At 49.9% G+C, this 27860-nt stretch overlaps 10 protein-coding genes across 10 annotated transcripts; 5 read left to right on the top strand and 5 right to left on the bottom strand.

Moving 5' to 3' along the window:
- Positions 1-382: 382 nt before the first annotated feature.
- On the top strand, positions 383-2988 carry EI90DRAFT_2903234 (sulfate permease; the record flags this gene model as incomplete). Its single annotated transcript, XM_039054130.1, has 7 exons — positions 383-846; positions 913-1100; positions 1157-1613; positions 1674-1740; positions 1797-2140; positions 2206-2536; positions 2608-2988. The coding sequence occupies 7 exons, from the start codon at positions 383-385 to the stop codon at positions 2986-2988; spliced, it is 2232 nt and encodes a 743-aa protein (XP_038923051.1).
- Positions 2989-6189: 3201 nt separating this feature from the next.
- On the top strand, positions 6190-6904 carry EI90DRAFT_3143379 (ubiquitin-conjugating enzyme; the record flags this gene model as incomplete). The annotated part of the gene is made up of 4 exons (XM_039065015.1): positions 6190-6213; positions 6337-6432; positions 6495-6678; positions 6774-6904. The coding sequence occupies 4 exons, from the start codon at positions 6190-6192 to the stop codon at positions 6902-6904; spliced, it is 435 nt and encodes a 144-aa protein (XP_038923050.1).
- Positions 6905-7600: 696 nt separating this feature from the next.
- Positions 7601-9001, bottom strand: EI90DRAFT_3115184 (uncharacterized protein; the record flags this gene model as incomplete). Its single annotated transcript, XM_039062753.1, has 4 exons — positions 7601-8439; positions 8498-8712; positions 8762-8915; positions 8968-9001. The coding sequence occupies 4 exons, from the start codon at positions 8999-9001 to the stop codon at positions 7601-7603; spliced, it is 1242 nt and encodes a 413-aa protein (XP_038923049.1).
- A 1221-nt stretch (positions 9002-10222) lies between these two features.
- Positions 10223-15897, top strand: EI90DRAFT_2964367 (tricalbin; the record flags this gene model as incomplete). The annotated part of the gene is made up of 20 exons (XM_039055484.1): positions 10223-10588; positions 10646-10959; positions 11013-11702; positions 11752-11824; positions 11875-11919; positions 11972-12119; positions 12173-12397; positions 12453-12520; positions 12575-13010; positions 13065-13116; positions 13165-13231; positions 13282-13337; positions 13386-13427; positions 13493-14018; positions 14071-14342; positions 14402-14519; positions 14574-14749; positions 14799-15460; positions 15511-15619; positions 15676-15897. Exons 1-20 carry the CDS (start codon positions 10411-10413, stop codon positions 15895-15897), a joined length of 4479 nt encoding a protein of 1492 aa, XP_038923048.1. The 5' UTR covers positions 10223-10410.
- Positions 15898-16264: 367 nt separating this feature from the next.
- EI90DRAFT_3115182 (uncharacterized protein) lies at positions 16265-17560 on the bottom strand (the record flags this gene model as incomplete). The annotated part of the gene is made up of 3 exons (XM_039062752.1): positions 16265-17004; positions 17061-17274; positions 17381-17560. The coding sequence occupies 3 exons, from the start codon at positions 17558-17560 to the stop codon at positions 16265-16267; spliced, it is 1134 nt and encodes a 377-aa protein (XP_038923047.1).
- Positions 17561-20842: 3282 nt separating this feature from the next.
- On the bottom strand, positions 20843-22048 carry EI90DRAFT_3029553 (uncharacterized protein). Its single transcript, XM_039058140.1, has 4 exons — positions 21911-22048; positions 21631-21854; positions 21290-21560; positions 20843-21210 (listed from the first exon to the last, which is right to left on the bottom strand). Exons 1-4 carry the CDS (start codon positions 21978-21980, stop codon positions 21005-21007), a joined length of 771 nt encoding a protein of 256 aa, XP_038923046.1. The 5' UTR covers positions 21981-22048; the 3' UTR covers positions 20843-21004.
- A 168-nt stretch (positions 22049-22216) lies between these two features.
- EI90DRAFT_3029552 (Alpha/Beta hydrolase protein) lies at positions 22217-23886 on the top strand (the record flags this gene model as incomplete). The annotated part of the gene is made up of 1 exon (XM_039058139.1): positions 22217-23886. A coding segment is annotated over one exon (1302 nt), but the record flags the coding sequence as incomplete, so codon positions are not given.
- Positions 23887-23986: 100 nt separating this feature from the next.
- Positions 23987-25356, top strand: EI90DRAFT_2987771 (uncharacterized protein). Its single transcript, XM_039056022.1, has one exon. The coding sequence runs from the start codon at positions 24224-24226 to the stop codon at positions 25295-25297; it is 1074 nt and encodes a 357-aa protein (XP_038923044.1). The 5' UTR covers positions 23987-24223; the 3' UTR covers positions 25298-25356.
- Positions 25217-26280, bottom strand: EI90DRAFT_3029550 (uncharacterized protein). The gene is made up of 2 exons (XM_039058138.1): positions 25407-26280; positions 25217-25357 (listed from the first exon to the last, which is right to left on the bottom strand). Exon 1 carries the CDS (start codon positions 26209-26211, stop codon positions 25408-25410), a length of 804 nt encoding a protein of 267 aa, XP_038923043.1. The 5' UTR covers positions 26212-26280; the 3' UTR covers positions 25217-25357; position 25407.
- An 83-nt stretch (positions 26281-26363) lies between these two features.
- Positions 26364-27827, bottom strand: EI90DRAFT_3149720 (Pre-mRNA-splicing factor Cwf15/Cwc15; the record flags this gene model as incomplete). Its single annotated transcript, XM_039065611.1, has 7 exons — positions 26364-26692; positions 26749-26833; positions 26887-27040; positions 27097-27235; positions 27290-27595; positions 27660-27755; positions 27811-27827. 7 exons carry the CDS (start codon positions 27825-27827, stop codon positions 26665-26667), a joined length of 825 nt encoding a protein of 274 aa, XP_038923042.1. The 3' UTR covers positions 26364-26664.
- Positions 27828-27860: the final 33 nt, after the last annotated feature.

Here is a 27860-nt window from a genome sequence, read left to right as displayed (position 1 = left end):
ACGCATTTCGAGTGTGCGAATGGGAGATGGGGAGTTTAAATGGAGATAGGCGGGAAGAGATAACCGATATAGAACAGAGAAAGTTGGATTGCGTGCTTGGTGAGAATGATGGCGTCTTTTAAGTTTGGCGGCGAACCCCCCACCTCAGAAATAGGTAGTTTTAATTCTTATCTTACATACAGAAGCTTCAGTGAGTCCATCACGCCATAAGCACGTTTTTGGCTTAGGGGGATCTTCGATATCAAGGTACAATTCTCTCCAAGAATTATGTGGGTGGCTTGCTTACTTATATATCCATGCATGTGCCCAACAGTATTGCTTCCACGTCTGAACGGAGAGTCGGTCTTCTCCCCTTCCTTCTCCCCTTTGGCGTTCACCAGCCATGGACAAGCTGGAATATTGGGCAAAGCGTCTCACCGGTATTCCCATCAGCAATGAAAACAACATTCAATCTCGCATTACTCGCGGCGAATCCATCTCTGCAACCGTATGCAATTCCCCCGCTTTCCTTCTTTCTTCCTCACGATTGACACACTTTGATGCACAGAATCGTACTCGGGCGTACGTCGAGGAAGATCCTACGGTCTCAGGGTGGATTCAGGGTGTCATCCCTACTCGCGCAAGCTCTGCCGCCTACCTCCGAAATCTCTTTCCCGTCATTCAATGGCTCCCCAACTACAATAAGGTCTGGTTCGCTGGGGATTTAATCGCTGGTGTTACCGTTGGTGCTGTCGTCGTGCCGCAAAGCATGGCCTATGCCAAACTTGCCGGCTTGGCACCCGAGTTTGGCCTCTATTCAAGCTTCGTCGGCGTCCTGCTATATTTTGCATTCGCCACTTCTAAAGAGTATGTGCCTGGTACCCTGCCCCGCTCTGATCCTCTAATCTTGTTGGCCATCATTTCCCGATATAGTATCACCATTGGACCGGTTGCTGTCATGTCGACCTTGACAGGCCAGATTATTACCCGCGTACGAAGGACCCACCCCCATCTCGTTCCATACCAGATTGCAGGCGTACTGGCTGTACTATGTGGCGCTTTCGTCACCGCACTTGGCATTCTTCGTCTGGGGTTCATTGTAGACTTCATCCCTCTCCCTGGTAGGTTCACTTCTGCAGATGAAATTGATAGTCACCCAACCTTATTTAATAATCAGCCATCGGGGCCTTCATGACTGGAAGCGCGCTCAACATTGCGATCAGTCAAGTACCCGCCCTCATGGGTATCACCGGCTTAAACACCCGCGATGCGACATACAAGGTCTTCATCAATATCCTTAAGCATTTAGGCCGTTCCGATATCAACGCAGCGGTCGGCCTCACAGCTCTTTTCCTCCTATATCTCATACGTAGCTTGTGCACCTGGAGAGCGCGCCGTGATCCTTCCCGTGCCAAGTTATTCTTCTTCATCAGCACGCTCCGAACCGCCTTCGTTATATTGCTATATACGTTGATCTCATGGTTAGTCAACAGGCACAGGAAGAAGCACCCAAGGTTCTCCATTCTGAGTACCGTGCCAAGAGGTTTCAAGCACATGAACGTGCCAACGGTCAACCATACTACCGTGGTCGCTCTCGCAAAAGAGCTTCCCGGTGCTATCATTGTGTTGCTTATGTGAGCATTCTTGGAAAAAGGACCCTAATTTTGGATCTTAACGCACCTGGACTTTATCAGTGAACACATCGCTATCTCGAAGAGTTTCGGGAGGGTAAACAATTACACCATCTCCCCTTCTCAAGAGGTAAGACCCATGTGGCAACATGCCTTCAAGTTTGGCTCACCCCGATAACTCTACAGCTCATCGCCATTGGCGTCACTAACCTGTTTGGTCCTTTCTTTGGTGCCTATCCTGCAACCGGTAGCTTCTCTCGCACGGCTATCAAGTCCAAAAGTGGTGTGCGCACCCCTTTGGCCGGTGTTATCACCGCTCTCGTTGTTCTTCTCTCCATCTATGCTCTCCCACCGGTCTTCTTTTACATTCCTAATGCTGCCTTGTCTGCTGTTATCATTCACGCCGTTTTGGATCTTATCACTCCGCCAAAATCGTTGTATCACTGGTGGAAAGTTTCTCCCCCGGAGATCGCCATCTTCTTTGCGGGTGTGATCGGTTGCATCTTCGGTACCATTGAGATAGGTATCTAGTAAGCACAATCTTTAGCCACGCTTTGTGCGGCGTCCGCTAAGCGACTTCCCTACTTTATCATAGCACGGCGATAGCATCCACAGGTGGTCTTCTCCTCTTCCGCATTGCCAAGTCCCGTGGCGATTTCCTAGGCCGCATTGAAGTCTGGACGAATAGCAAATTCGTCACCAATACGTCCCGAAGGGTGTATGTCCCGCTCGACCATGCTGATGGATCTAACCCTGGTATACCGGTCGAAGAGCCTATTCCTGGTGTCTTCGTTTACCGTCCCAGGCAAAGTCCCTTGTACCCTAGCGTCGGGTGTTACACAGACCAACTCGTGGCTGTGATCCAGGCGCAGACGAAAAGGACGAACGCCAATTCTTTCCCCACGCTGGGTGATCGTCCTTGGAACGTACGTATATCCGACTTTTTCTCTCAACAAACATTTGCATCTAACGCTCGAATGATGTCCTGCCATTCTAGTTTGTTGGTCCTCGCCACATCGATCCTAATGCAATCGCTTCCGATCCTCGCCCAACTCTTAAGGCGATCGTTATGGACTTTACGGCTGTCGAGCACGTTGATGTTACATCCGTCCAGATCCTCCAGGATGTCAGATCTCAACTTGATCGTCATGCGTCCCCAAATGCTGTGGAGTGGCACTTTGCTGGCGTATCCCGTCCATGGGTTAAGCGTGGTCTTGTCGCAGGTGGTTTCGGACGCATTCTTACCCCTCTAGACGTCGAGCCCCTTTACAGTATTGCAAAGCTTACGGATGCGAGCGATCCCAATGAAGTGAGGAAGCATCTTGAGCAGGAGAACTTGAGTAGCAAAGTAATACTCAGGCAGATGACATTGAAGTAGCGGGAATGGAGGGTGGATAGAGCTGTTAAATCTCTACCTGTGTTTTCGGTGGATCGGGAGGCGTTTCACATTGACGTTACTGCTGCGATCACATCCATTGAGTCGCGTTTCGGGCCTGGTCGCCAGCCACTCGATGATCATCGCCTCGAGAAAGAGCCATCCAGCAGTGACGAGGGGGAGATTAAGGCTATTTAGTTCATTTTTCCCGTCTATCTTTCATCGATCTTCCCTTCTATTCCTTCCAGTTTCTTTCTTTCTTTCTCTCCCCCCCCTTTTTTTCTTTATTTGGGATTGCTTGTTGCCGTCCCGGTCGCTTTGCTGCCATGTTTTTCGGTCAAACTCGGTGCTTCAGGCTCATGCTCTATGTTATCGTCACGATCGCTACGATTCTTCCAACGTTGTGCGCACTGTTCCCTTCTATGCTTACGATGTGATTTACGTTACACCTGAGAGTCTAGAATAGGAACAAGGTGGTAACGCCGCCCCCCCTGTGTGATATTCCTGTTGTCTTCACTGCATAGGGGGTGGGCTGGTGCCATTTTTTCACCTATATTTTGTTGTGAATTCATATCAAAATATTCAAGCAGATTTAAATGATGCGCGCTTATTCATTTCTCTCCATCTTATGTTCTCCTGATCCTCCGTCCCCAGCTAGTGCATCCTTCCCTTATGCGACCTTACTTGCGAGAATGCTCTGATCACTTATAGTGGCGGCCCAACCCCAACCATCTGTTCACGAGGGTTTCTCAACAATCGATCCATGTGGACTGATGACTTTACTGTGTCAATTGTTCTGGCTAATCGGTTGCCTCTTGCTTTAATTAACTCGACGTAGTAGTAGAGTAGGAAGATGATAGGCCAGATAAGGGGGGGGGGCATACTCCCTGGAACGGAATCGAGTTGATTAGCGCTTCTCTCGGGTTTCAGTCCCCGTCATTACCTGGATAGGTTGGAGTTCATAGATCACATGTACAGTATAGTGATCTGCATTGGGCGATTGTCTTGGCGCCCAAGTGTGGCCTCTCCCCCACGCTATATATATCAGGAAAATCGCACACACACACACATACATCACTTTTTCCCACTATATACCAGGCCTGTGCTGCTGTGGTGCGCGTGATGGAGTGATATTAAATGGCACACTGCATGTTGTAGCGGCGCCACGCGAAACTTCCATCCAAACATTTTATGTCGGATTTCGTGACGGGCCATGTGCCGGTTGGTGTTGGTTCGAGGTCACTGGTTCTGATCAGGGGCCACCATCAGCGCCCTTCTTCCGCACTGAATCACACGATGCGATCAGAAGTGGCACTGGTATCAAATTTGTCCAGAGGCGCTCGCATTTATATAGTGGCTTGCAGAAGCTCGAATCAAGGCTATGCAGGGGCTTTCGACCATGAGCTAGCTAGCCTCCCCTTCTTCTTTGTTAAAGGACGTGTACGCTGCCTCAAATAGTGCTCGGATAATTATGGGTGCTATGCTCTGATAACGATATTCACCCCTCCCCTATTTGGTTTTATGTAGTCACATACTGGGATGATGAATGTTCATATCGTCTGCCGAACAACTAATGCAGCTCACATCAATAAAGACAACCGCATATGCAAAGAAACATGCGGCTCAGTCGGAGTTGGAACAAATGAAATGCAGAAACGGATTACTTATTCCATGCCGCCCGTTTCTTCCAAATTTCGTCAACAAACGCTTTGCCCAGAATCATGGAAAGATCCACTCTCATGCCATTGGTTAACGCTATTATTTATTATGGTATGGCTGGTCCGCATTCGAATTGGAAGGGAATCCATACGGCAAATAGGGTGGCCTGCCATCATGAACCGCTGGTATCGGAACGCCCCCTAAATCCCGGATCTCACGCACTGACGTGACATGACTGGATTATCGGGGTCGCAGTCTACCCGCGTGGGTGGAGATCTTTGCCACTCGTTGATCTTGAGTGGCATGTGGGTTGAAACATTTTGAGCAAAAGAATTCACGATGCACTATTCCGCCTGCGCTCCTCGTCAAGCATTGTCCGAGTGATAACTAACGGAACCAACCACAAGTTCGGCCCTCAATGCGTAAACTGTTCCAGCAGGGTCCTCAGACTCAAGCTGTAGATGGGTCGGGGATCCGAGCAGAGGTTGATAGATCCTTTTTCGTACTCCTTCAGGTCCTGCGTACAGTTCGATAGATGAGGAAGCCTCTGTCAGGAGAACCGAGTTGACCAGCCATCACACTCTGAAGCGTTCAACTCAGGCGCGTGAGTGCCCGGCAGCGCCCCAGAGGGTGTTATGTTGCTCCTGGACTCATCCGAGTATAGTGATGGTTCGCGCCTTATCTTGTCTCCATCTCCATGTAATTACCCAGAATTAGCCTGCAGTAGTGGGGGTCCTGGCGCCAAGTAGCGACTTGTATGACGAAATGCGTCCGTATGTCGTTCTAGTTCCCGTGGTGACGATCGGGGTTGGGCTACGAGGAGCTCACTGATTAAAGGGCGGCAAGCTCTCTCAGCGGTTCGACCGCTATCAGCGCCTATTATTTCCCACACGACAGAGAATCACGTCGTTGGTAGGACCATTGCCCGAGTTCTCGGTCGCATCGTGCTTACCCGATGCCTTTCTCCACCGATCCGGTTCCGAATTGGCATAAAGCTAGTCGGATAACATAAAAAGCATTCAAGACTGGGCCTGTTACGAGGGACTTGAGGACTAATTATGGGCACATCTCTTAATAGCTGTGCTGTGCATGCTTCGGCCGTGAAAACCTTCATTTCTTCATGTTAATGATTCACTTATTAGATGCTTGCGCCCCTACCATCCCCCCTCTTGGCTTTCGTAAAGGCGAATCCAATCAGTTGTTGCTCAAGCGCTTTCTCTTGTGCAAGTGCGAGTCTTGTTGAAGCTTCGTTGCGACACTTTGTACGGCATATCCCACCTTCGTAATAAATCCCCAAGCCTTGCGTTTCTGGAACATGATTAATTGCACTCTGCTACTCCTCTTGTGACATTTGCAGAGCGATTGGGGTACTGGTGGCTACCAGCTAATTAGCGCTGGGCAGTGCCCGTGATCGGAAGTTTCCAGACCCATAGAATACTCCGATCTCGTCTAACCGGTTCTCGCTCTCACCACACACTCACTCCTGACGAACTACTTCGCCCTCATCTCGTTCTCCTCGCCAGTCAAGCCTCATCTCTATCCATAATGGCACTGAGACGCATCAACAAGGTGCGCTAATCCCTCATCACAGCCTTTGTGGTATCGTTCATCTGCTCATCGCCGTCTTTGTGATGTGCACCGATCTGACCGATCTCACTTCATTTAATTTATCCCTGTCCTGGCGGTTATTAGGAACTCGTTGACCTCGGACGTGATCCGCCTTCTTCATGCAGCGCTGGTCCAACAGGCGACAACATGTTCCAATGGCAAGCGACTATTATGGGTCCTGTGAGTAATAAGGCATATCTCATTACATACATTATGCAAAACTCATACTTCACATTCTAAAGAGCGACTCGCCATACGCTGGCGGTGTCTTCTTCCTCTCTATCACTTTCCCGACCGACTATCCGTTCAAGCCGCCCAAAGTCAGTTTCACAACGAAGATATACCATCCAAACATCAACTCCAATGGGAGCATTTGTCTTGACATCCTCAGGGATCAGTGGTCTCCAGCGTTGACGATCTCTAAAGGCACGGTTATGAGGCTCCCCTATTTGATCTTCCACCTCTGTGCTGACTCACCGCCTCCGAATTTCCGTGATTCACCCCGGGCCTGGTTCCTTTAGTGCTGCTCTCAATTTGCTCGATGTTGACCGATCCTAACCCCGACGATCCTTTGGTGCCCGACATTGCTCACTTGTATAAGACCGATCGTCCACGGTATGAGGCAGCTGCCCGGGAATGGACAAGGAAGTAAGGTTCAATCCTTTGTCCCATCTTTCCCGTGACTCACCTTGCTAAAATCAGGTACGCCATGTAACCGTTCATGTCCGTCACGCTTAGCGTTCAAGTTGTCCGTGGTCTCATGTCTTGTACTTGCGCGTTTTGTGCCATTCTTTAATTCAATTCAATCTCCCTTAACCTGAACATAACGGCGTACGCTGTACATCTTTGCTTGACGCGCTAAGGAACCTTCTGTTGATCCCAATACGTCGCCGGTGGGTTGAGCGTCAAGGTCAATTAACGCCTAATTGGGACATTCATTTCTGAAAGTTTCGTATAGATGCAATTGACACAACAACACTTCTCGGAAGTCTCTGGATTTTATCCTTAAGTTGAACGAGTGACGATACGTATTAAGTATACAGTTTTGACGAAGCAACGAAGCCAACATGACAGGGACTTGTACCACTCAACGAATCCATACCGGGCAATACATTCCCGAGGGTCTTAAAGCTAGCTACACACACTCCAGAATAACCTTACAATGTGTCGAAGAATCGGAGATCTCTTCGGTTTGAAACAAGATGGCACAGACAGCCCTGCCACGTGATTTGGGAACATGATTATTTAAAGGACCGCGGATGGTCTTCACAAACTGATCGTTACCGATTGCAAGATCAGTAAGGTAGGGAAAAGCAAATCGTCGGAGTCCGATGACAAGCCGAGGCAGCTACCAATCGAGAGAAACTGGCGCGTCAAACTCTTGCCTGGGATCTACATCGAAATATGTAGAGAACTGCACAAGCTCGTCGGAGGTGGAGCTTTGAGGCACCGACGGCGCAGGGGTGTGCCCACTGCTACCCAAGGCCGGCGAGAGGGATTCCAAGAGGTCCCGTACTGTATCCCTTCCAGGAATGGAGGCCGGAAGCCATGGCTGCGACTCCTGGTACCTCTGGATGTGCGGATAGGGTGCCGATGTGGCTTCAAGAGGGGCAGGGTTTTGCCATCCCGATGAAGACGCAGCATCATAGCCCCTCCAGGGGCCAACAGGGCCTGTGGTGGGCTGCGGCCCGAATATTCCTGGTGGAGTGATCGCACCAAAGTTTGGAAATGCCTCTCCGGGAAAAGTGTTGGATGTTTGTTGGAGTGAAGGGTTTGAGGGTTCAACTTGTGGGTACCAATAACAGGGACTACTATCGGCTCGGGTGGTCTTGGACAGGGGAGTGACAGGTAGCGGTTGCTGTGTAGTGGACTTCACAACCTTTGACTTCTTTCCATTCGCCGACGCTTGTCGTCGGCGGCTGGAGGACGAAGGTGTGGGTCGGCTTGGGCCTGCTACAGCTTGCGCTGCCTGGGGCTGTGCCCTCGACATTTCTGGCCCCCGTCGCCGACCTCTACCCACAATCGAGCTACTGGAAGTCCCAGGGCTACGGGAGAGGTACGTGGAGACGGTGGGCGTCAGATTATCGTGGATATCTGGTGAGCCGTTGTACACCATCCCATACAGGGATTGGGGAGGCATGGCTTCTGAAACTACGAACAGATCTTCCAAGACAGGTGGGGTAGTTCCTAAAGAGTGCCGGAGATATGAAGTCCGGGCTTAAAAAACAAACAAGAAACAACTCACTGGTACAATCTGGGATTTCTGGAATCGGTCGTATCACGACATGGATCTCTCTGAGGCCATAGGGGCCTGGAACCCGAGGGGGGTCCGGTTCCCTTGCATCCAACGGCCCTCTTCTCCAGAGCGGTCCGTTTCTGCTCAGTTCCAGCCAGCCCAGAGTTGACGTCGGAGCCAGCTGCCCTGTTCGGACAATTTCAAAGTATTTTCCTCGAAGTATTCTGCGGGGGTGTTGGACGAAATTGCAAGACACGAGATCACGCAACTCACGTTACCAAAGACGGTGTTTTCTTCATTACTTGATAGAATGTGTCAATCCTTGGTAAAAAGATGTAGCCCGGGGTGATTGAAGCGACGTTAAGTGGGAGGATGATGTGTTCCGAGCTCCATGATCCAGAAGAAATAATAAGTTTTATTACGGGGGCTAAACAATCAAACGGTTAGAAGAGGATAGGCTGCTCACCAACATGACTTACCCGGGTTGAGGTGGGGCATTTGGCCCACAGACATGGCTAACTAGGCATGGCTAGGCTGGAGTTCAAATGAAGGGTTTTATACCCATGTAGACCCGCGGAGCAATGCCGTTGAACATGCATGAATCCAAAGCGCAAACCCTGGATCCTCACGACTCGGTTTTGCCCGGAGCAGATTTGTAGGGGCAAGCATTGATGTTGATCAATCGCACGTCCGGAATCCTCAGGGAAGTGCACAGGATGAAAGGGAGCGATGGACATCTTGTCGTAATAACTCATTATTTCGCTTTTCAGCCCTTTTTGTGTAGGCCAAAGCGTAATCGGGATAATTCCTATCAAGGCAAGTTCCAGATTAGCTAACTTTAAGCTGAGGAGGCACGGCCAGAAGAATTGCCTACCAATCCTTTGTTCCATTTCAAAGTTCAAACACAGGACTGGCTGTCAATGGCGATGAGTGGCGGTAGAGCGCTAATCGACAAGAAAGGGAACCAGTGGGACGATATATCACACCCGCGTGAACTATCCTACGTGGGTGACCCTTGCGTATATCTCTGAGAGTTTGAAATGGGGCCAGACGACTAGGTTTCCAATTGTTGGTTCTGCTGTCTTCTGCTGAGATCTGGACCATCATTGACGTTGGTTTGATGCTGATTCAATGTCGTTAGGGCCATAGAGGGACTCAGCTTCACCGCCAATATCTGTAATCCGCATTTGAGATAGAAACCAGGAGGAAAATTAAGAATAAGTACGAGTCTGAGAATAAGTATTGACGTATCGTTTGGCCGGAAATCAATGTATCAACCGCACGCAGGCTGCCGAAAGGCAATGTTGCAAGAAAGTTACATGGAAAGGAGAGGACCGCAGTACAAATTCCACCAAATATTCCGTATGTATGGTGGGAGGGATAATATGTTATGTTGGTGTGGTTGTACAACTATATTCACGATTCGCCATGTGACTATTTCCTTGTTTGGGGTCATGTTCAGAGGTCGTGGTTCGTCGGCCTGTTTGAACCGTCAGTCCTTTCTTGGTGTCCTTGGTGTGCGAGCGCCTTGTATTTCCTTTGTTTGATATTTGGTTTTGTGGTTGCTTTTGGTCTTATCGGTCAACGAGATCTAGCTGTTACCAGTTACGTGTCCAAATTTTATTGTCTCTCGGATAAAATGCTGTCGGACGCGTCAACATTGCGCGTAAATCAAAGTAGGTATGCGGGAATGACCGAACATTGCAAAGGTGATTCCCATTTGACAGGTGCACAATTGAAAGGCAGCATACGCAGACAAGTCTGTCATCGTCGGAGAAGGGTCCAGGCCGCTTCTACATCCGACAGTGTGGGGGGCGCGTGTTGCCGATTCTGGTAATGAGTGGCTGACGTTGCGGTTTGCATCCGAAAACCAGCCACTCCACTCCCTGCGCCTCAGCCTCGACAGGGTACGAGCTTGGAAAATGGCTGAGCCTGTTGCTCGCGGCACACTCGATGCTGTTCACGCGAGAGATGAAGATTTGGGTGGGAAGGTGCATACTTTCAACCCAGATGCTAGTCCGGAGCAGAAGGCTGCACTTGCAGGCCAGGCTAAAGGTCAGCTTTCCAGTGTGACCAACGGTGCTCCGAAAGAGGCCCGGGGTAAGTGTACAAACGACCGCTCGGTAATTTGGTGTGTACCCAATGATTCGCGTGCAGGGATTAAGCTGGATACTGGCGGTCCGCCTGTCCAACCCACTATCAAGGTTGAGGATATCGACGAAAGTATCGGCGACGGAGAGAAGAAAGCGGAAACCACGCCCCCAAAAATCACCGAACAGCCCATTCCTGGGGCCCTTCCTGATGGTCCTGCTTATGCCATACCCGACTGGTATCGCGTTGGTTGGCGAGCTGTTTCAGGAATCGACCGTCCGGTTGCTGACGGGGAAGAACGCGACCGACATATCATTTCCATGTTCATTGATGACATGTATTATGGCCAATGGTACCACAACGCAGGAATAATTGTCTTCGTGCGTGTTCTTCATTTCCGTTCGCATTCAAGCCGCTAATCTTGTCTAAATAGGCTGTGGTGACAACTTATTTCTTAACCGTCTTCCGCTTTGGATGGGGGTGGTTGTTTATTGTTCTTGCCGTATGCGCCACCTACTATAGCACCTCGATGCGGCGCTTGCGGCGTGCGGCGCGCGACGACATTCAGCGAGAACTGATCAAGAACCGTCTCGCTAGCGAGCATGAATCCGCAGATTGGCTAAACAACTTCCTGGATCGCTTTTGGCTTATTTATGAGCCAATCCTGTCTTCTACCATAGTCTCTTCAGTTGACCAGGTCCTCAGCATATCGACTCCAACCGGGGTTGACTCTATGCGTTTGTCCACATTCACGTTGGGCACGAAGGCACCCAGGATAGACAAAGTCCGGACTTTCCCAAGAACAGCCGATGATATCGTTCTCATGGATTGGGCAATATCATTCAACTCAAGTGACTTGGCTGACTCCACCTCATTACAATTGGTCAATAAGGTCAATTCCAAAATTGTTCTCGAGATTCGCATTGGGAGAGGCGTCGCTACTGCTGGAATGCACATTCTTGTTGAGAACATTGTTTTTAGCGGAGAAATGAGGGTCAAGCTGAAGCTGATGACAAATTACCCTCATATTCAAATCGCTGAAATCAGCTTTTTGCAACCCCCGGTCCTTGATTACTCTCTTAAGCCTATCGGCGGTGATACTTTCGGTTTTGATATCAATAATGTTTGTGATTCCTTGCCAAGAATGATGCAATTCTAATCAGCGTTCTTAGATCCCTGGACTTTCTTCCTTCATCCGTGACCAGGTCCATGCTACTCTGGGACCCATGATGTATGATCCCAACGGTTCGTTTTGCCCCCTATCCCCTCATGATCGTATTGATGTTCAATCCTAGTTTTCACTCTGAACCTCGAGCAAATGTTGTCGGGAACCCCTCTCGGTAAGCTCAACCCATGTGCCGAGGCTATTCCATCGTTCATGTCGGGCTTTAGATAGTGCAACTGGAGTTTTGCAAATTAAAATCACATCTGCCAGAGATCTCAAGGCAGTCAAGTTTGGTGGTGGAGTACCAGACCCGTATGTTTCTCTCAGTATCGAACACCGTGTCGAGCTTGCGAGGACAAGGTTTAAGCGCAGCTCGTAGGTCCCGTTAACTTCTGTCAAAGCAATTTCCGTAACCCGTCCAAACCCAGGCCCAACCCGCATTTTGGTTCCACTCATTATCTCCTCCTTAACTCGACGAACCTGCATGAGACTCTCACACTTAGTGTCCTAGACCACAACGACCATCGTAATGACACTGAGCTTGGGACCGCGAGCTACGAGCTCAGCCAGCTTCTGGATGATGCCACACGTGAAGGTATCATCGTCAAGGTTTTGAAGGATGGAAAGGAGTGTGGCGAAGTTATCTTCGACTTGTGAGTGCCACACACCTACTTAGATAACAGAGGACCTCAAATGCACATGTTGTAGATCGTACTTCCCTGTCCTAACGCCTGCCAAAGGCCCTGATGGACAGTTGGAGCCTGTACCGGAAACTTGTGAGTGTCCCTTTTGCTCTTAACAGAACGCCAGGGTCTAATAATGCCTGCTAGCTGTTGGAATTGTTCGCTTGATATTACATCAAGCGAAGGAGCTGGACTTGTCCAAAGCGCTCACCAGAGACCTCAACCCATTCGCCAAAGTTCTCCTTCATCATCAACTTATCCACAAAACCCCGACCTTCAGGCATACAGCATCTCCCGTTTGGGAATCTGCGGCTGAATTCCTTGTCTCGGACCGCTCGTCCTGTGTAATTGCTGTTAAAATCGCCGACGAGCGAGACATGCTCAAGGATCCCGTGATTGGTTTCTTGAGCGTTCGTCTTGATGACTTATTGAAGGCAAAGGAGCAGCAGCGCGACTGGTTCCCACTCAGCGGCTGTAAGACCGGCAAACTGCGGATGTCTGCGGAATGGAAACCTTTGGCAATGGCTGGCAGCGTTCAGGGCGCCGCTGCATATACTCCTCCTATTGGTGTCGTCAGGCTTTGGTGAGGAAATTCCGCCTGGGGCTACATCAAGTGTGATACTGATAATGATGTTAGGATTAAGGAGGCGTCTGATGTCAAGAATGTTGAAGCTGCCCTTGGGGGTAAGGTGAGGTGACTTTCAATCGAAGTTATCTTTTATTCTCATGTTCTTCAGAGCGATCCCTACATTCGCGTTCAGATGAATGGTATCACGTTGGCTCGCACGGAGGTCATTAACAATAGTGAGCTGTCTTCCTTCGAGCAGTATTGATGTGGCTTATTGTCGTTCTAGATCTCAACCCTAAATGGGATGCCATCGTTTATGTACCCGTGCATGCACTTTCAGATGTACGTGGCACACGGTCCTGAAGAATGATCATACTGACGCCCACACAGGTTATGGTGCTAGAGGCCATGGATTACCAGAACCTGACAAAGGTAGGCACACTTCCGGAAGAGCCACAAGGGACTCAACGTACTGAGTATTCTCTGATCAACTCAAGGACCGGACTCTCGGTTATTGCGAACTCGCCGTCAAGGACCTCGCCAAGCAAAACGCGGAAGATATGAAGTATCCTTTTGCACCCATTGCAAAACTTGAGAGAGAGGCTTCCATCCGCCTTCAAGGCAACACGTTTAAGGGGAAACTTCATTACGCGGCGGAGTTCGTCCCTGCTCTTAATCTTGCTGGTACTACATTTCCAGCCGCTGGCACGGAACTTGATGACAGCGCCCCCCGAGATGGTTCCGGAGAAGACATCGCATCGGGAGATGAATCTTCATCTGATGAGGAGTCTCTTGATGGCATTACCATCGCTCCGAGTTATTCTCTGAAGGACGACGTTCCTACCTCTCCGACCACGGCTAATGGGGATGGATCAGCCAAGGAAAAGGCCCATCGAAAAAAAGGATCTGTTGATTCCACCCGCAGCACAGGTACAGCTGCTGCTGCCAAGAAATCAGAAACCATGCCTCCCGTCCCTGAACAGGTTGGTGTTGAGCTGTCTCAGGAAGAGCTACTCAAACAACGTATGCACAACTTCATTGGCCAATCACTCGGTCTCACTTGATGTTTTGCTAGAATCGGGCGTCCTTGCGGTGAACGCCATTTCAGGAGAGCTCTGCAAAAAGGCTCGCCTTGAACTCCTAGTGGACGAAAGCTATTGGCCCTCGTTCAGTACCGAGAGAGCGCGAAGCACCACTGCTCGTTGGGATCAGGTCGGTGAAGGATTCATCAGGGAACTCGACTTTGGGAGGGTCTGGCTTCGATTGAATGAAAACGAGGAAGGCATGAAAGATGACATTATCGGCGACTTCAAGATCGAGGCTAAGGCTTTCCTCGAACAATGTTTGGTATGTTGGGTTGGTGCAGCAGTGCGAGTTTGTCAAGCTTATGATGAACTCGTCATCAGGGCAAGGAGGCTGAGTTCATCCTCACAGACCAAAATAGCAGGCGGACCAGCAAGGTGAAGCTGATGGCCAAGTACATCCCGGTGCCTGTCACCCTCGAACCCCGAGAGAGTATCACTAGTCAGCGCAACCCCTTCCTCATGTAACTGAGTGACGTTGACTTTTGTTGTACAGATATGGGTTTGTTAAGAGTGGATGTCCTCGGTGCCAGAGATCTTCTCGCAGCGGATCGGGGTGGTACATCAGATCCTTACGCCATCTTCACCCTAAACGACCAGAAAGTGTACAAGACCGAAAAGAAGATGAAGACACTCACTCCAACTTGGGATGAAAATTTCACGGTTCCAGTAGTGAGTGTGACATAAAGTGTATCGAAGATTTGACCCATGACAATCTTAGCCCTCGAGAGTGGCTGCACAATTTAAAGTGGAAGTTAAGGACTGGGATCAGCTCGGCAATGATGATCCTCTTGGCTTCGCCACCATCAATTTGGCGGATCTCGAGCCTTTCGAGTCCACAGAACGTACACTCAGCCTTCAGACCCCCAAGGGTACGAAGGGTACAATCACCATAAAGATGGTGTTCAACCCTGAGATTGTGGCTCGCACACGTAAAAATACTTCAACTTTCATTGCTGCTGGCCGCGCCATGACACAAGTCGGTGGATTGCCCTTTAGTGCTATCAAGGGCACAGCGCACGGTGTTGGAGCAGTGGGGTCGAAAACATTTGGGCTACTTAGGAAGAACAAAACCATTGAGGAGAGCGACGAGCTTCCAGTCCCTGCTTCCGCGGTTGTACCCGAAATCCCTTCTACGCCATTTTCCCAGCCTGCTGTGACAGATGCGCTTGCCGCCAGCGGAGCAACCTCGTATCCCATAGTTGATGCTTCTGGGAAAGGGACGCCGCCGACTGAGTTTGGAACACTGAGAGTCACTGTCGTTTCGGCCAAGGGCCTTGTCGGTGCTGCGGCTGGCGATGGTGTCAAGCCATACGTGTCGATCAAGGTTGGCAAAAAGGAACACCAGACTAAGCACGTCCACAAGGCACTCACGCCAGAATGGTGGGCATCAAAGTATTGCTTGATCTACTCTTATAATATTTTCCATGCAGGAATGAACAATTTGTTTTCACCGTTGGACCTGACAACCAGACTATCTCGCTGGCCCTACTGGATCACAAGACGTTGGCTAAGGACAAGGTCTTAGCGGATGCCGAGATTGTTGTAGGTTTTTCGCCTGTTCCGTCTGCTCACCTTAACCCCAGTTTCCCTCCGAGCAGATTTGGCAACACATCCGCTTGGGCGCAACACCGGTTCTGTCTTCTGATGTCTGGGCTGAGCTTCGGAATGGCTCAGGACTCATTCAACTTCGACTGGATTATGAGAAGGCATCATCAACCAATGGATCCTTGGCGTCACATCCACGAACGCCTTTGAGTTCTCCCTCGAGATTTAATCTCTCTAGGCGAACAGCAACTACACCATCCCAGGACGACTAGCTATGATTGGTGACCAAAATACTACAGTACCGCAGTGACATAGCATCATGCTTTCTTGACCTCCAGTCTCACATTTTATTTCGCCCTACGACACACCTTTGAGCGATGCATTTCTTGACGGACATGGACTGATTACGACGCTTTATGATTGTATTTAAAGGCCAGCCAATTGCACTGCTATACCCCCCTCTTTTACAGTCCCGAGGGAAGGTGGCAAACACCAAGGCACAAGTTAATAGCATAAAAGCCACATGAGTACATGGATCCAACATCAGACGAAAGCTACGAGGTTAGCAAATCCCCGTTTCCACTGAAACAAATTCATAGCGTGGTGAAATCACAAAAAAAAACGCTCTTGTTCTTTCTTCTATCGACTCAGGACTCGCCTCTCCGCCTCTCTGTATCTCTGTGCAGTCTCTTCAACAACTTCGGGACTCATGGTCCACCCCTGTCCATCAGGGCCTCCTTCCAATCCTTTCTTGTAGCCCTGGCTAATCAGCCAGTCTCGCAGGAACTGCTTGTCGAAGCTGGGCTGCTGTTGTCCAACCTTGAAACTTTCCAGAGGCCAGTACCTAGACGAATCAGGAGTGACAGCCTCGTCGACAAGGACGAGTTCTTTATCTCTGAACGGGTCGTCGTCGAAGGAATCAGAAGAGATGGGTGAAGAAGGGGATGAAGGGGACGACGGAATGGATCGCACAAAACCGAACTCGAATTTGGTATCCGCCAGAATGACGTCGCGCTGCTTCAGACGCTGGGCAGCACGGGTGTACAACTCGACAGACAAGCGGGCAACACGCCCTGCCACCGGACTACCTAACAGGTCGGCAGCTGGATATGTGTGTTTTGGTTGCAAAGAGGCAAGGGGCACACGAAGAAATAACATGAGGGCAGGTGATGAGAGGCCGCTTTGATGCGGGCACAGGGACATCGGAAGGATTGGGTACGAACCTTTATTTGGGTGTATATTCTCATCGTGCATTCCGGGAGCGCCCTTGGTAGAAGGTGTGAACAAGGTCTGGGGAAGCTTCTCTGACTCTCGGAGGCCTTGGGGTAGTTCGATACCGTGCACAGTTCTTGACTTTTGGTATTCCACGGCTGCTGAACCTTCACCAAGATATACAATCTAGCCGTCAGATCTTCTTATAGGAACATGGACATACCAGTGAGATAGCCTCTTACAATTGCCTCGATCGGTAAAACTTCAGCCTTCCTCACAAGCATGGATCGTTCTTGGAGGATATCCTTGTACTTGCGCACCTCCTCCGGCATCTCATCGACATCGGCTGTAATAAGGTGGGTGGATACATATTCGTCGAAGAAATTTAACCAAAAAAGCGAGATTCTCGTCAGAATCTTCCCTTTTCCAGGTATGCCCTGTGTATATGTGGAAGAAGTCGAGGGATCGAGGTGTGCATCGAGCCATAATTATACAAAAACCACATCAATGAGACAAACAGAGGGCCAAAGAAATAGTGCATACGTTTCTCATGACAATATCGTGAGCGCTGATTCGATCGGAGGCAACGAAGAGGATAGCATCTGGGTTCGATGTCTCATAAAGGTCGCGGACTTTGCCTCTAGAGATAAGACGCAAGTCTGGAAGAAGGGGTTGCGTGTCTATGATGACGCTGGGTGCCTCTGGGGACTCCTGGGTGGCCATAGTCGCTAACCAAGATTGTGGCCGATGGCAGGAGTCTATATGTGTGTGTCGGTGAATGCCGTGACAAATTTGCACCATCAAAGAGCGCTTAGCCGTGTTCTTCCACTTCTTATGGGATAGACTATTGTACTTGCCACTGATTCATATCAGTGATCAGAGTGCTCCATCAGCAGACGGTGAAATGGCAACGTAACGATGGTTCTTGAATTGGCAATTTGTCCCGTTCATGGTATTACATGTAGCTGTCCGGCCGGTCCCACAATCGCCTGGAATGTAAACCCACGCTGATTGATGGTACCATTTTCAGCCCTTGTTCTCATCAAAAAACCTTCCCAACGTCGTATTGCAATACGACGCTCAAAAAGTCAATTTGGACCCTTTCTGGATGCAACTCCATAGAGCCGTTGCCCCCGCCACAGCCGTGCTACAGTCAGTTTCCTCGCTTCCCGTCGCTGGCTTGCCAAGCAGACTTTGTTTGGAGATCATTCATCATAGAATCAAAAGTTCATTCGGATGGCTGTCATCGATCTATGGAATACTGAAATGCCTTCTTCAACAGCCAGCGATGCTGTGCTGCTACATCCCTTTTAGTCGCCATGCGTTGCGAAGCCTGTTCTTGATCAGCGGCAGGGTACAAAACTCGCTTGATTTGAAAAGGTTTTCGGCATCATCAATTTGATCTCCATGAACGTGGACATGATGGCAACTTGTGGCCCATCGACTCCAGCCTCGCATTTGTTTGCAGGATTCCCTTCTTTGCGATTGGTCCATCATTTCAAAGCTTGCCGCCGATCAGGGACTTGACAATATCCGTAGGCTGTGCCGTGCTCCTTTCACTGTGGCCCCCTACGCCCATCAAGAATTGTAGGGCGATGCTGCACTCTCCTCCGATGATATTTATTAGAGCAACCGGTCATTGCTTCTCTGTCTCGTCAGCAGACTGGAGACTGGCGGCGAAACTGCTTCGTTATCGCGGTGGAGCGGAGGCTGTGGTCCGTTTCTGGCCTCGCGGTTTCATTGATGATCCCCATCGATCTTGGTAATAATCTCTCCAATGACCTCATACAATAGCAGGAACCTTCTCAGCACTAGAATTCATCTGTGATGTTACTCTTTGTCCAATTTCAGACACCTTGATGGCTAGATCCTTCTCCCTACTAGGAGATTGCATCAAGAGCTGAGGTACGGTGCTGCGGACGCGATATTAGCGCAGTTTGCAACATAGGGAATTGAGACCTCGATCCCATCCCCACATCGGCGCAACCGAGCCCTCAAGACACGCCCCCTTCTTGACTCCGATCAGGTTGTGTACGGCTTCGGGGATCATGATTGCTCAGCCTCAAATTATATAAAGGAGATATCCTTCTTGCACTGTGGTTGCCACAAATACAAGGCATGGATCGGTTTGTGCGGGTTGGGTTGGAACTAGAAGGTCCTGTTTTGAATCGGAAATGCATGGCTCCCATTGATCTCGTGATTCGATTGCTCCATCGTATCATGGAGTGTCGCCATGCCCAAACACCATACTATTATCATGCAATAATGCTGCTTCCAAATGTTGCCGCCCGCTCGCAAGGGCACTGTTAACGGCCGTCGTTCCAGAAAACATGAACCCAGGTGTCTCATATGTATGATAATGTAGGAGGCACATACCTACCTGAAGTGTAGCAACACTTCCCCCAACCGCTCAAATTGGTGCCTCGTTACAAACCTAGACGACGCACGAATGGTTATACTGCCTGCAGGTTGCAACAAAAGTGCTGTCAAAAGTTATCGGAGACCCGATTGTACGTAACATATGGTTATATTAACGTACGGCCTTACCAAATTGAACCAGCACACATGGGGTTGGGTCACATCCCCGATTATCTTTGTTGAGGGAGTTGGCCGACTGGCTTGGCGGCCAAGTATCCCCGCGAAACGGGGTCGCAGTGGGAAGCCGAAGGATTAACACCCCAGTCCTACAAACTTTGATCCATAAAACTAAGCACAAGGCCCTTTGCTATCCAAAATACAAAGTATCTTTCCTTGGGGACCTTCTACAGTGATTACCTCCGCTATATTAATATCTGCTCCGTATCCTCGACCGCGTCGCACAACGCAGCTTCTGCCCGTAAAGTAACCCAGGCAATTGCAATCGCAATCGGTATCAGCGATTTCCTCTGGATGGCGGTGCCCTCTACCCTTACGATGAATGAGAATACGAAAAATGGCTCATCCTATTGTTCATTCCCTGGGAACGCAAGGACCACTTCAACTGTTTGCCCAGACGACGGCTGAAATATCCATCCTTCCGAAACAAGTGGCTGGCGATGGGCAAATCGCCGATCCACTGGATGCAGTGTGTGAAGGCGGGAGAGTGACCCACTAGTCGTTAGTAATCATGAAACACGGAGTCGAATTCACCGACCAGGCCGTACTCACCCCGGGAATCACCCCAAGAGGACCGTTCCATCTTCCGACGACGACCCCCCCACCCCGCAAAGATTTTCGTTAAAGCGCAATTTGAACGTACAACGTTCACTACTCCAAATGTTGACAGCGTAGGTTGGGCAGTAGGCCTTTAGCCGTTGGGAAGATCCCGCCCAGGTCAGTGGCCGGCCATCGTCGTTGGTGCCGGGATTGGTCTCTTCTTGACCATTTTAATTTAGACCACTCGATCGTCAGGAAAGAGCACCTTGGCCGTTGAACACATGTACCCCCTGCTATGTAGCTCGAGTCTTTCCTCCTTGCATCATCCAGGAAATTATGAGCACCTCGTCATTGTCGCAAGTTGTGCGTCTTATGTGAGTTTTCGACGTTGTTCAGTGTGGTGGCGGCTGATCGCGCCGAATACCGTTTCACAGTTGCCCATCCTTTTGGAAAGTCAGCTGTTCATGAAGCTCTCATGCACGACCTCAGGTGCCACCGTAAAGGATATGCTATCCCACAAAAGCATGGACCCTCTTGAGTTCGCGTGGTATGCATATTGTGCGCCTAAGAGTTCCTCTCGATGGTGGATCCCTCCGAGCTTTAAAACTAGAGCACCGCACATAAGACCAACGATACCGTGACCATTGACAGAGGACTCTTGAGCATGTACTGGAATCGTCCATGCTTTGCGCAATCCTTATGGTTTAACGAGAGAAGACAGACTCAGTTTCGCTTGCGGGAACGAGGAGATCAGTTGGGTAACGGTGGATAGAAACCGAACTTCACGGTTGGAGGTGGCAGACTTCGAGCAGTGGCAGCATGGCAGACTGCACATTTTAATTTGTTACATCCAAGGTTCTGCGCACGACTGCTGAAGTATCAGTGGCTTGCTTTGACAGTCTGTTTATCAGTGTATATACATTGTTTCATATTACGCTGGATCTACAAGAAAACGGTCGGACTGAGTTATACATAGCCGCCACCAGATGCTGGCGGAACGAGCGTAGCCATAGGGCGAGAGTACGGTAGATATCATGCTGTAAATGTGAAACCACTCGGATTCCAACCGGGAGTGAAACTACCCGGCGTCTTGATGCTCCTGAATGCAGCAATTGGCTCGTACCCCTTTAATAATTTGAAGACACGCCTCTCGCTTTGTACCGAATTTCCAACGATATCTGAGCCGAACGTCTCAGAGGGGAACTTGGCATTACGAAGGACCGAGAGGGCGTCGAACTCTGATCATGCATTGATTCGGTCAATATTCATAGATTGACTTATTGAACACAAGTGACGATATGTACCAACTGGGCGTACCTGAGACCTCCAAGAATTGAGGAATGTCCTTGGCCAGCTCTGATGATTCGAGCCCAGTGAGGCTGCGATCTTCGAGTTTGTAGCGTCTTGTTCTGGCCCACCCCGGAATTTGCTTGAGAGCATGGATATACTCTTCCTCATACCATTTATGGAATTTCTCTTCCGTTCCAGGGGCTGGGGTAAAGGAGTTCGTGACGACGATGTTGGAAGCGATGGAAGAAGGCCGAAGGGCATCAGGCATAGGATTAGTGTCAGAGATAAGGGAGTAAATCTAAGGGAAGGGTAGGTTCAGGATAGGATGGACGTCAATTACTGTCACGAGCGCGGAAAGCTGCATTTACCCGTCGATCGAGTGCAGCGAGTCTGGCGACGATGTCTGCCTCACGAGGGCTTCGTTGCTCTCGGAGTATAGTATATTCCGGATCAGAAAATATGCTAATATCCTCTATCGTGTACATCGCCATCCATTTCGGAGTAGCTCCATCGATCGCTCTGTACCGAGCGGCGGTACGAAACGAAGGGAACTTGTTGACTCTGAGTGGTACGTGCTCTTCGCTGTACCACTCTACGAGGAAAGTACGTCGGTGAAACAAACACATTCCCAAATGACAATGACGGCACCGTGGAATTCCTGCTCGGTAACTTTCGCCCCTGTCTCCATCATGACGAAAAGGATAGCTGGCTGGTTCATTGCAGCAGAGTCTAGAAGTGCTATTGTATGTTAATTTGTGGAACTGGCTAGACGAGGATGAAGTCGTTCGAGGGTCGGACGATGGTGGCGGAGTTGTAATATCCAGTTTGAATTTAGCAGCAATCCTCGAAGAATCGGATCCTCATCCGGGACCGGAGCCGATTCCCCGACGGAATCGCCACGTGATTCTGTCCAACAGATCACGAGACCGGGATCAAGGTCTGTCCCATGATAATATATGATTTCGTCCACGCTTGGTCGGTAAATTCTCCGCGCATCCTTTTGACCCGAGGGCCTCCAGAATGCCTAGGATCCCCTACAGGGTCCCTCTTCCGGGTGAAGATGAAGTGGCTGATCGTATGAGGGAGCGGCGTGGTGCTAGAGGACTCACCCCACTTGATGGAATGCTGCTCAACGCTCCTGCAATTGCAGATGGGTGGAACAAGATAATTGGGACTTTGAGAACTGGTACATCGCTCCCGGCCGACATTAGGGAACTTCTGGTGCGACAGCATGAGCTGGAGTTAGCGGATTAGTGACTTTCAAACTCAGATCTTACGAACCGGGGCTCTAAATGGCGCAGCGTTCGAATGGATTCACCACGAACATGAAGGAAGAGCCGCGGGCCTGACTACTGAGCAGCTTGTTCTTATTGGGGACACATCAACGGCTCTCTCGACGGATGTCCTGCCAAATGATCCCTTGAGTCCGCTGCAGCGGGCAGCTTTACAATTTGCGGACGCCAGTACTAGATCCATCAAAATACCAGACGGAGTATTTGATAGACTGAAACGCGGGCTTTCAAATACGTTCAGCAGCGCCGATTCTCGGGACCTGACGGTTGAACGCCAACTAGTCGAGGCCGTTACTGTTGTTGGCGGATATAATCTTGTGTCAAGATTTCTTGTGGCATTGGATGTCGACGACCGCGCCTCTCAAATAGTTCCTGCTCCTCAATCCAAGGATGATCCTTACCAAGAATATCCCGTATACGTTAATCCCGACATCACCCTCCACGTTCGTGTATACTGGAACAAGGCCAGCCCCAAGGCGCCCGTCCTATTATTCATTAATTCGCTTCTAACTACCCTTACTATGTGGTCTGCCGTTGTTCCTACCCTGTCCCAAAAGTACACACTCGTGTTCTATGACCAACGTGGCCACGGGAAGTCATCCGTGCCGCCCGAATCGCCCCGCACTACAATTCCAGAGCTCGCAAAGGATGTTGCGCGTATCTTGGATTATCTCAAGCTTAATTCCGTTCATGGGGTTATAGGTGTCTCGCAGGGAGGTGCAACTTCGCTCTCTTTTGCGCTGCAGTACACACACCGTGTTCGCCGACTGGTTACTTGCGATACACAACCAGTATCTCCCCAGGGCAACAAGAGAGCATGGGCCGATAGGATCGCACTCGCCCGTTCGGAGGGGATGGAGAAGTTGGCGGAAGACAGCACAGCGAGGTGGTTTCCAAACGAGGGAAGTCCGTTTAGGCATGGCGGAGAAAATTACGACGTTATAAGGAATCAGATCATTGCCACGCCCCTGGAAGGCTTTGCACGAGGCGCTGGAGCACTACAAGAGTATGATCTCAAAACGAATGGCTTAATTCCTGCATTTCAAGAGGCGGGGAAGGACGGAGATTTCAAAGTGCTTTTGCTAGCTGGAGAACTCGACGGAAGGATTCCCGACGTGCTGAAGACATTGCGTGAGGAGCTTGATCCAGAACACAGTTTTTCAGGATTTGCCTCGATCGAGGGTAGCGGGCATTTACCCATGGTGGATAATCCGCAGGGGTTTCTTGCTGTGGTGGAGGAATTCTTAGGTTCATGAAGCCTTGACCTGTTATTATTAAATTGCTTCTGTGAAGACATTGTATATCAGCCCTATAACACACCCCTTTCGTGCCTTCTCTATCCGGGTCCACCGCCAGATCGACGGATTCAAAGCTGGAAGAGTTCATGGACAGGATACTTGCACGTCAAAAACGATTCCTTATCCCGAGCAACCCATATACTTGCACAAGTCGGGACCAAGTCTATGCCAAGACTATCGCGCCCCGAAGGAGTTGTCTAAATTGAAGAAAGAAAAGAAAAGAGAACCTCGTGAAAGTGTGCGGGATTGGCCGACGCAACAGGAACGTTGATTTCTCAATCACCCCTACCACTTCACGTCACACTATCGGTCCCTGTTATTCATCACTGAAAAGTGATCCCCCTTTGGGCTGGGTCCCCCGTGTTGATGACATGTCGTCCAAACTGAATCTTAAACAAACGCCTCAAGAGGCTGAAGATCGGGCTAGGCGTCAAGCCCAGCGTGCGGCTCGTAGGGAAAGTCCAAGGCTGTACCGCAATGAATCTCCGTCGTCGCGGCAACACCATCGTTCCCGTCGTCCTCATCGAGACCGCTCTGCTTCATCAACGCATCCTACATTCCCGGGCCCCAGCCGGCATGCTCGTTCTGCTGCTCAGTCTGCTAGCTATTACAGCATGGAGGAAGAAGACTTGGCTTCCGAGTCCTATGAGCCACGGAAGACTGTGGATGATCTTCGAGCTGAAGCGGAAGAAGCTTATTTCCGTTCGAAACTTTTCAATGCAATGGCAGACGATGAACGTCTGGAAGCACTTGAGGCATCCTTTAACTCTCATGCTCATACTCCTCATCGTTGGGGTTCTCCCGTGGCCTCATCGGCTACGGCGAATGATTCTGCCGCAGACATAAACGCTATGTCTGATGAAGAGTATGCAGAGTGGATTAGGAGGGGCATGTGGCGTCGCACACACCGTGAAGAAGTCGAAGCCGAAGCACGGAAACAAGAGGAAAAGAAGAGAAAGAAGGAGAGGGAACGTGCAGCACGTAAGGCATACGGAGAGGCAGAGAGGCGTAAAGAAACACGACGAGCTGCAAAACGAGCTGAGGAGAAAGCCCTAGCCCGAAGGGAAGCGGGGATCACTTACCAGTCCTTTTGGTCCGAATTGCAGGCCCGAGCCGCAGCTGCATCATCTACGTCCGATCAATTCGGGGCTGACCCTCCTTTCCTTACATTCTCCCTCATACCTTGGCCGGTATTCGAACTACCTGAAGGCCCCGAAACTATAACAAGAGAAGCCGTATCTGAGTTCCTTCTCTCTGACGATCATTCTCCCGGTAGAACGCATAAACAAAGGATACGAGAGGCTTTGCTAGCATACCACCCTGATAGATTTGTGGGGCGATACATATCGCTAGTTGAAGCATCTCATCAGAAGGCTGTGGAGGAAGGTGTTGGAAGAGTAGTACGGATTCTGAATGATATGCTGGAAGGGCTGGCATCTAGATAATATTTATTACATATTTATTATTATCATTAGTTCACAACATGCAATGGTTCAATCACTTCCCTAACCCAAATGTGAATACGAACTCATGGAGCTGGAAGGCGATACTCACTCTACTTCGATTCTGGGCCATCGTTATTGGAATCACTCTTCTCCAATTTCTCTAAACCCTTTTGATATCCCTGTAATGTTCGCAGGAGGGAACCGCCACCCGAGGCATTTAATACTGCCGCTAGCTGGGAGCCCGGAGCACTAAGTAGCCCAACAATCTGTGCATGCAAGGTCTGCAACGTTGGAAGTTGGCTGACTGTGCCCAGTTCATCTGTCAGCATGAAACGCCCTTCTACGAATGCAGCAACCAATTTGATACGGGGAGGCACCTTGACTTTTGGCGGCGCATCTTCGATATCATCCGGAGATATTGGTTTTTTCGGTTTCGCAGCGTCTTCGTCGCGTAATGGAGGAATGGCTCGGTCAATGAGACGGATAGCTTTGGCAAGTTGCGGAGGGTTGAGTTCGGGTGAAGTGATGACTGCAAATGGGCCTCCCATCTGCTCCTTGAATCGTTCCAATAAATGTGATGGGTACCGCGTTCTTAACGATGCGCCAAAAATTCCAGGTCGTATGACGGTAAAATTTAGCCCCGATGAAGGCGACTTTCTGTCCACGGTCAATGCGGTAATATCCTGTCTTATTTTGTTCATCGCTGACTGGGAGAAATTAGAGTGTTTTAGAAAGAGGATAACGGAGTTTTCTGTGATCAAACGCGAGTATTCGGCATGCAGTTGAGCTTTTCGTGGAGCGAATATACGTCCCAGCTCAACGTGAGCTTGAGGGAAATTATCCACTGCCGCGACAGCGTACGGGCGCCCTGAAATACGAAACAACGCGCTAGGTATTGAGCTAGTTCGCCGCATGGTGCTGTTGCCAGTCAGTTGTTCAGACACTGGTCAGGATTCTGTGCCAAAAACGTGGGAAAGGTCATGATTCTCACGGCGTTGTGCTCGTTCTCGTGATATTCGATCCCTATCCGGAACCGCCTCACCAGCAGAGCCCATCATTCTTCAAGCTAAGCTCATTGTCTGATTACTGACATAGCCATGTACATGTACTTTCAAGCAGAATCCCGGGCTCGTACACAACTCTTGGCGCTCATGAAATCATATGCATGTGTCTTGGTACTCAAGGCGGGTGTACCCATAAATGCAGTGATGAAGATGGAGGTACCCTTGAACCCCATCTCCAACCACAATTAGATTGTTGGAGACGGAGCATACACAATGCACACGCCCTACGAGCGACTCTTTCGAGATGATCTATCAGGTAATAGGTATTAGGTATACTGTGTGGAGTTGATACAGTCGGCGATATTATTTGATAAACTTAGCCATAAATTTCCTGATGGTTTGAGATGAGAGTAAGTCAGAGGCAATGAGGTTGAATTGGATACGGACTTATGAAACTCGGTTCGAAGTAAATCATTGACAAAGTGAGTTGGGCGTGGCTCCTCCTTCACGGCCTGGTTTTTGAAAACCAAATCTGGGAGACGGATGATCAGCGTCTCGTGGGCAACAAGTATGCAAAGTATTCACCGTCATCCCACCGTCTCTTGACAGCAAAGCTCCCTCCAACTGAGGGTGTACCTTGCTGTTTGTGACCAAGAGCAGTGGCCAAGTTCAGCAGTGGGTTCGCAGTCGCTATTTGAGCTTCCCGGTCCGCTTCTGATAACCTAGCCTGTTCTTGCTCCTACGTCCAGACGAGTCAATCGTGTAGCATGGGACATGATGGTGAAAGGACGGAACTTGTCGAGCCTTCTCTTCTGCCCGCTCCCTTTTGATCTTCTCGAGTTCCCTTAATAATTCTGCACTGTCATCCTCATCATCGTCCTCATCGTCCTCATCATCCTCGTCATCCTCATCCTCGACGGCGGCCCCTTGATCACTAGATGAATGAATTTAGAAAGATGATAGATATAACGAAAGGATAGACACGCACTCGCCATCTACGTCTGCATTTACAACCTTTTCCTTCCCTTTATTCGTCAACCCTGAAGTTTCACTGACCTTCACGTCGTCGTCGTCGTCTCGGTCCAACGCAATGACATCCTGGAGCAATTTGCGTCGCTTATTTGCTTCATTGTCTTCGTTACCGGATGTGACAGCCTTCAGCTGGGGCTCAGATCCCAAAGCAGGTTTCCCTTCGGCCTTTCTTTTTTTCTCCCGAGCTTCTGCTTCTGCGGCGAGTAATTCTGCGCGAAGGTCGCGTCTTCTCACTTCATCGGTAGATGTTTGACCAGGTTGACTGGTACGAGTTATCCTGTGATCAGCCTGTGCTGGCACCAGAGGGAAGACGTGGCGCTGCGAACCGAAATTTGAGTTTCGTCTGAGACGCCATGTCCCTGGTCGAATATTGGCGTGAACCACTTTTTATGTCTCTGGCTTGGGCTGGATCCCATGTCGGCCTGTAATCGAGGATTGGGTTGCAGATAGACTCTCCGAGACATCATGATCGCCTACCTGTGCGCTGTTGACATGATTGGGGTCTGATGGTTTTCCTAGATTCGCAC

Source organism: Cantharellus anzutake (assembly GCF_015039405.1).
Source record: "Cantharellus anzutake strain C23 chromosome Unknown EI90scaffold_2, whole genome shotgun sequence".
In the NCBI taxonomy this organism is placed as follows: Eukaryota; Fungi; Basidiomycota; class Agaricomycetes; order Cantharellales; family Hydnaceae; genus Cantharellus; species Cantharellus anzutake.
This window is presented reverse-complemented; position numbering and strand designations above follow the sequence as displayed.

What these genes read in the sequence shown, in the direction of transcription:
- EI90DRAFT_2987771 (XM_039056022.1), top strand. Translation starts at nt 24,224, where the DNA reads ATGTCGTCCAAACTGAATCTTAAACAAACGCCTCAAGAGGCTGAAGAT.
- EI90DRAFT_3029553 (XM_039058140.1), bottom strand. Translation starts at nt 21,980, where the DNA reads ATGAACCAGCCAGCTATCCTTTTCGTCATGATGGAGACAGGGGCGAAA. An exon ending in TACCGAGCAGGAATTCCACG is followed by an intron (nt 21,855 to 21,910) that starts GTGCCGTCATTG and finishes CTTTCCTCGTAG; the next exon opens with AGTGGTACAGCGAAGAGCAC. An exon ending in TCAATTCTTGGAGGTCTCAG is followed by an intron (nt 21,211 to 21,289) that starts GTACGCCCAGTT and finishes ATGCATGATCAG; the next exon opens with AGTTCGACGCCCTCTCGGTC.
- EI90DRAFT_3029550 (XM_039058138.1), bottom strand. Translation starts at nt 26,211, where the DNA reads ATGCGGCGAACTAGCTCAATACCTAGCGCGTTGTTTCGTATTTCAGGG.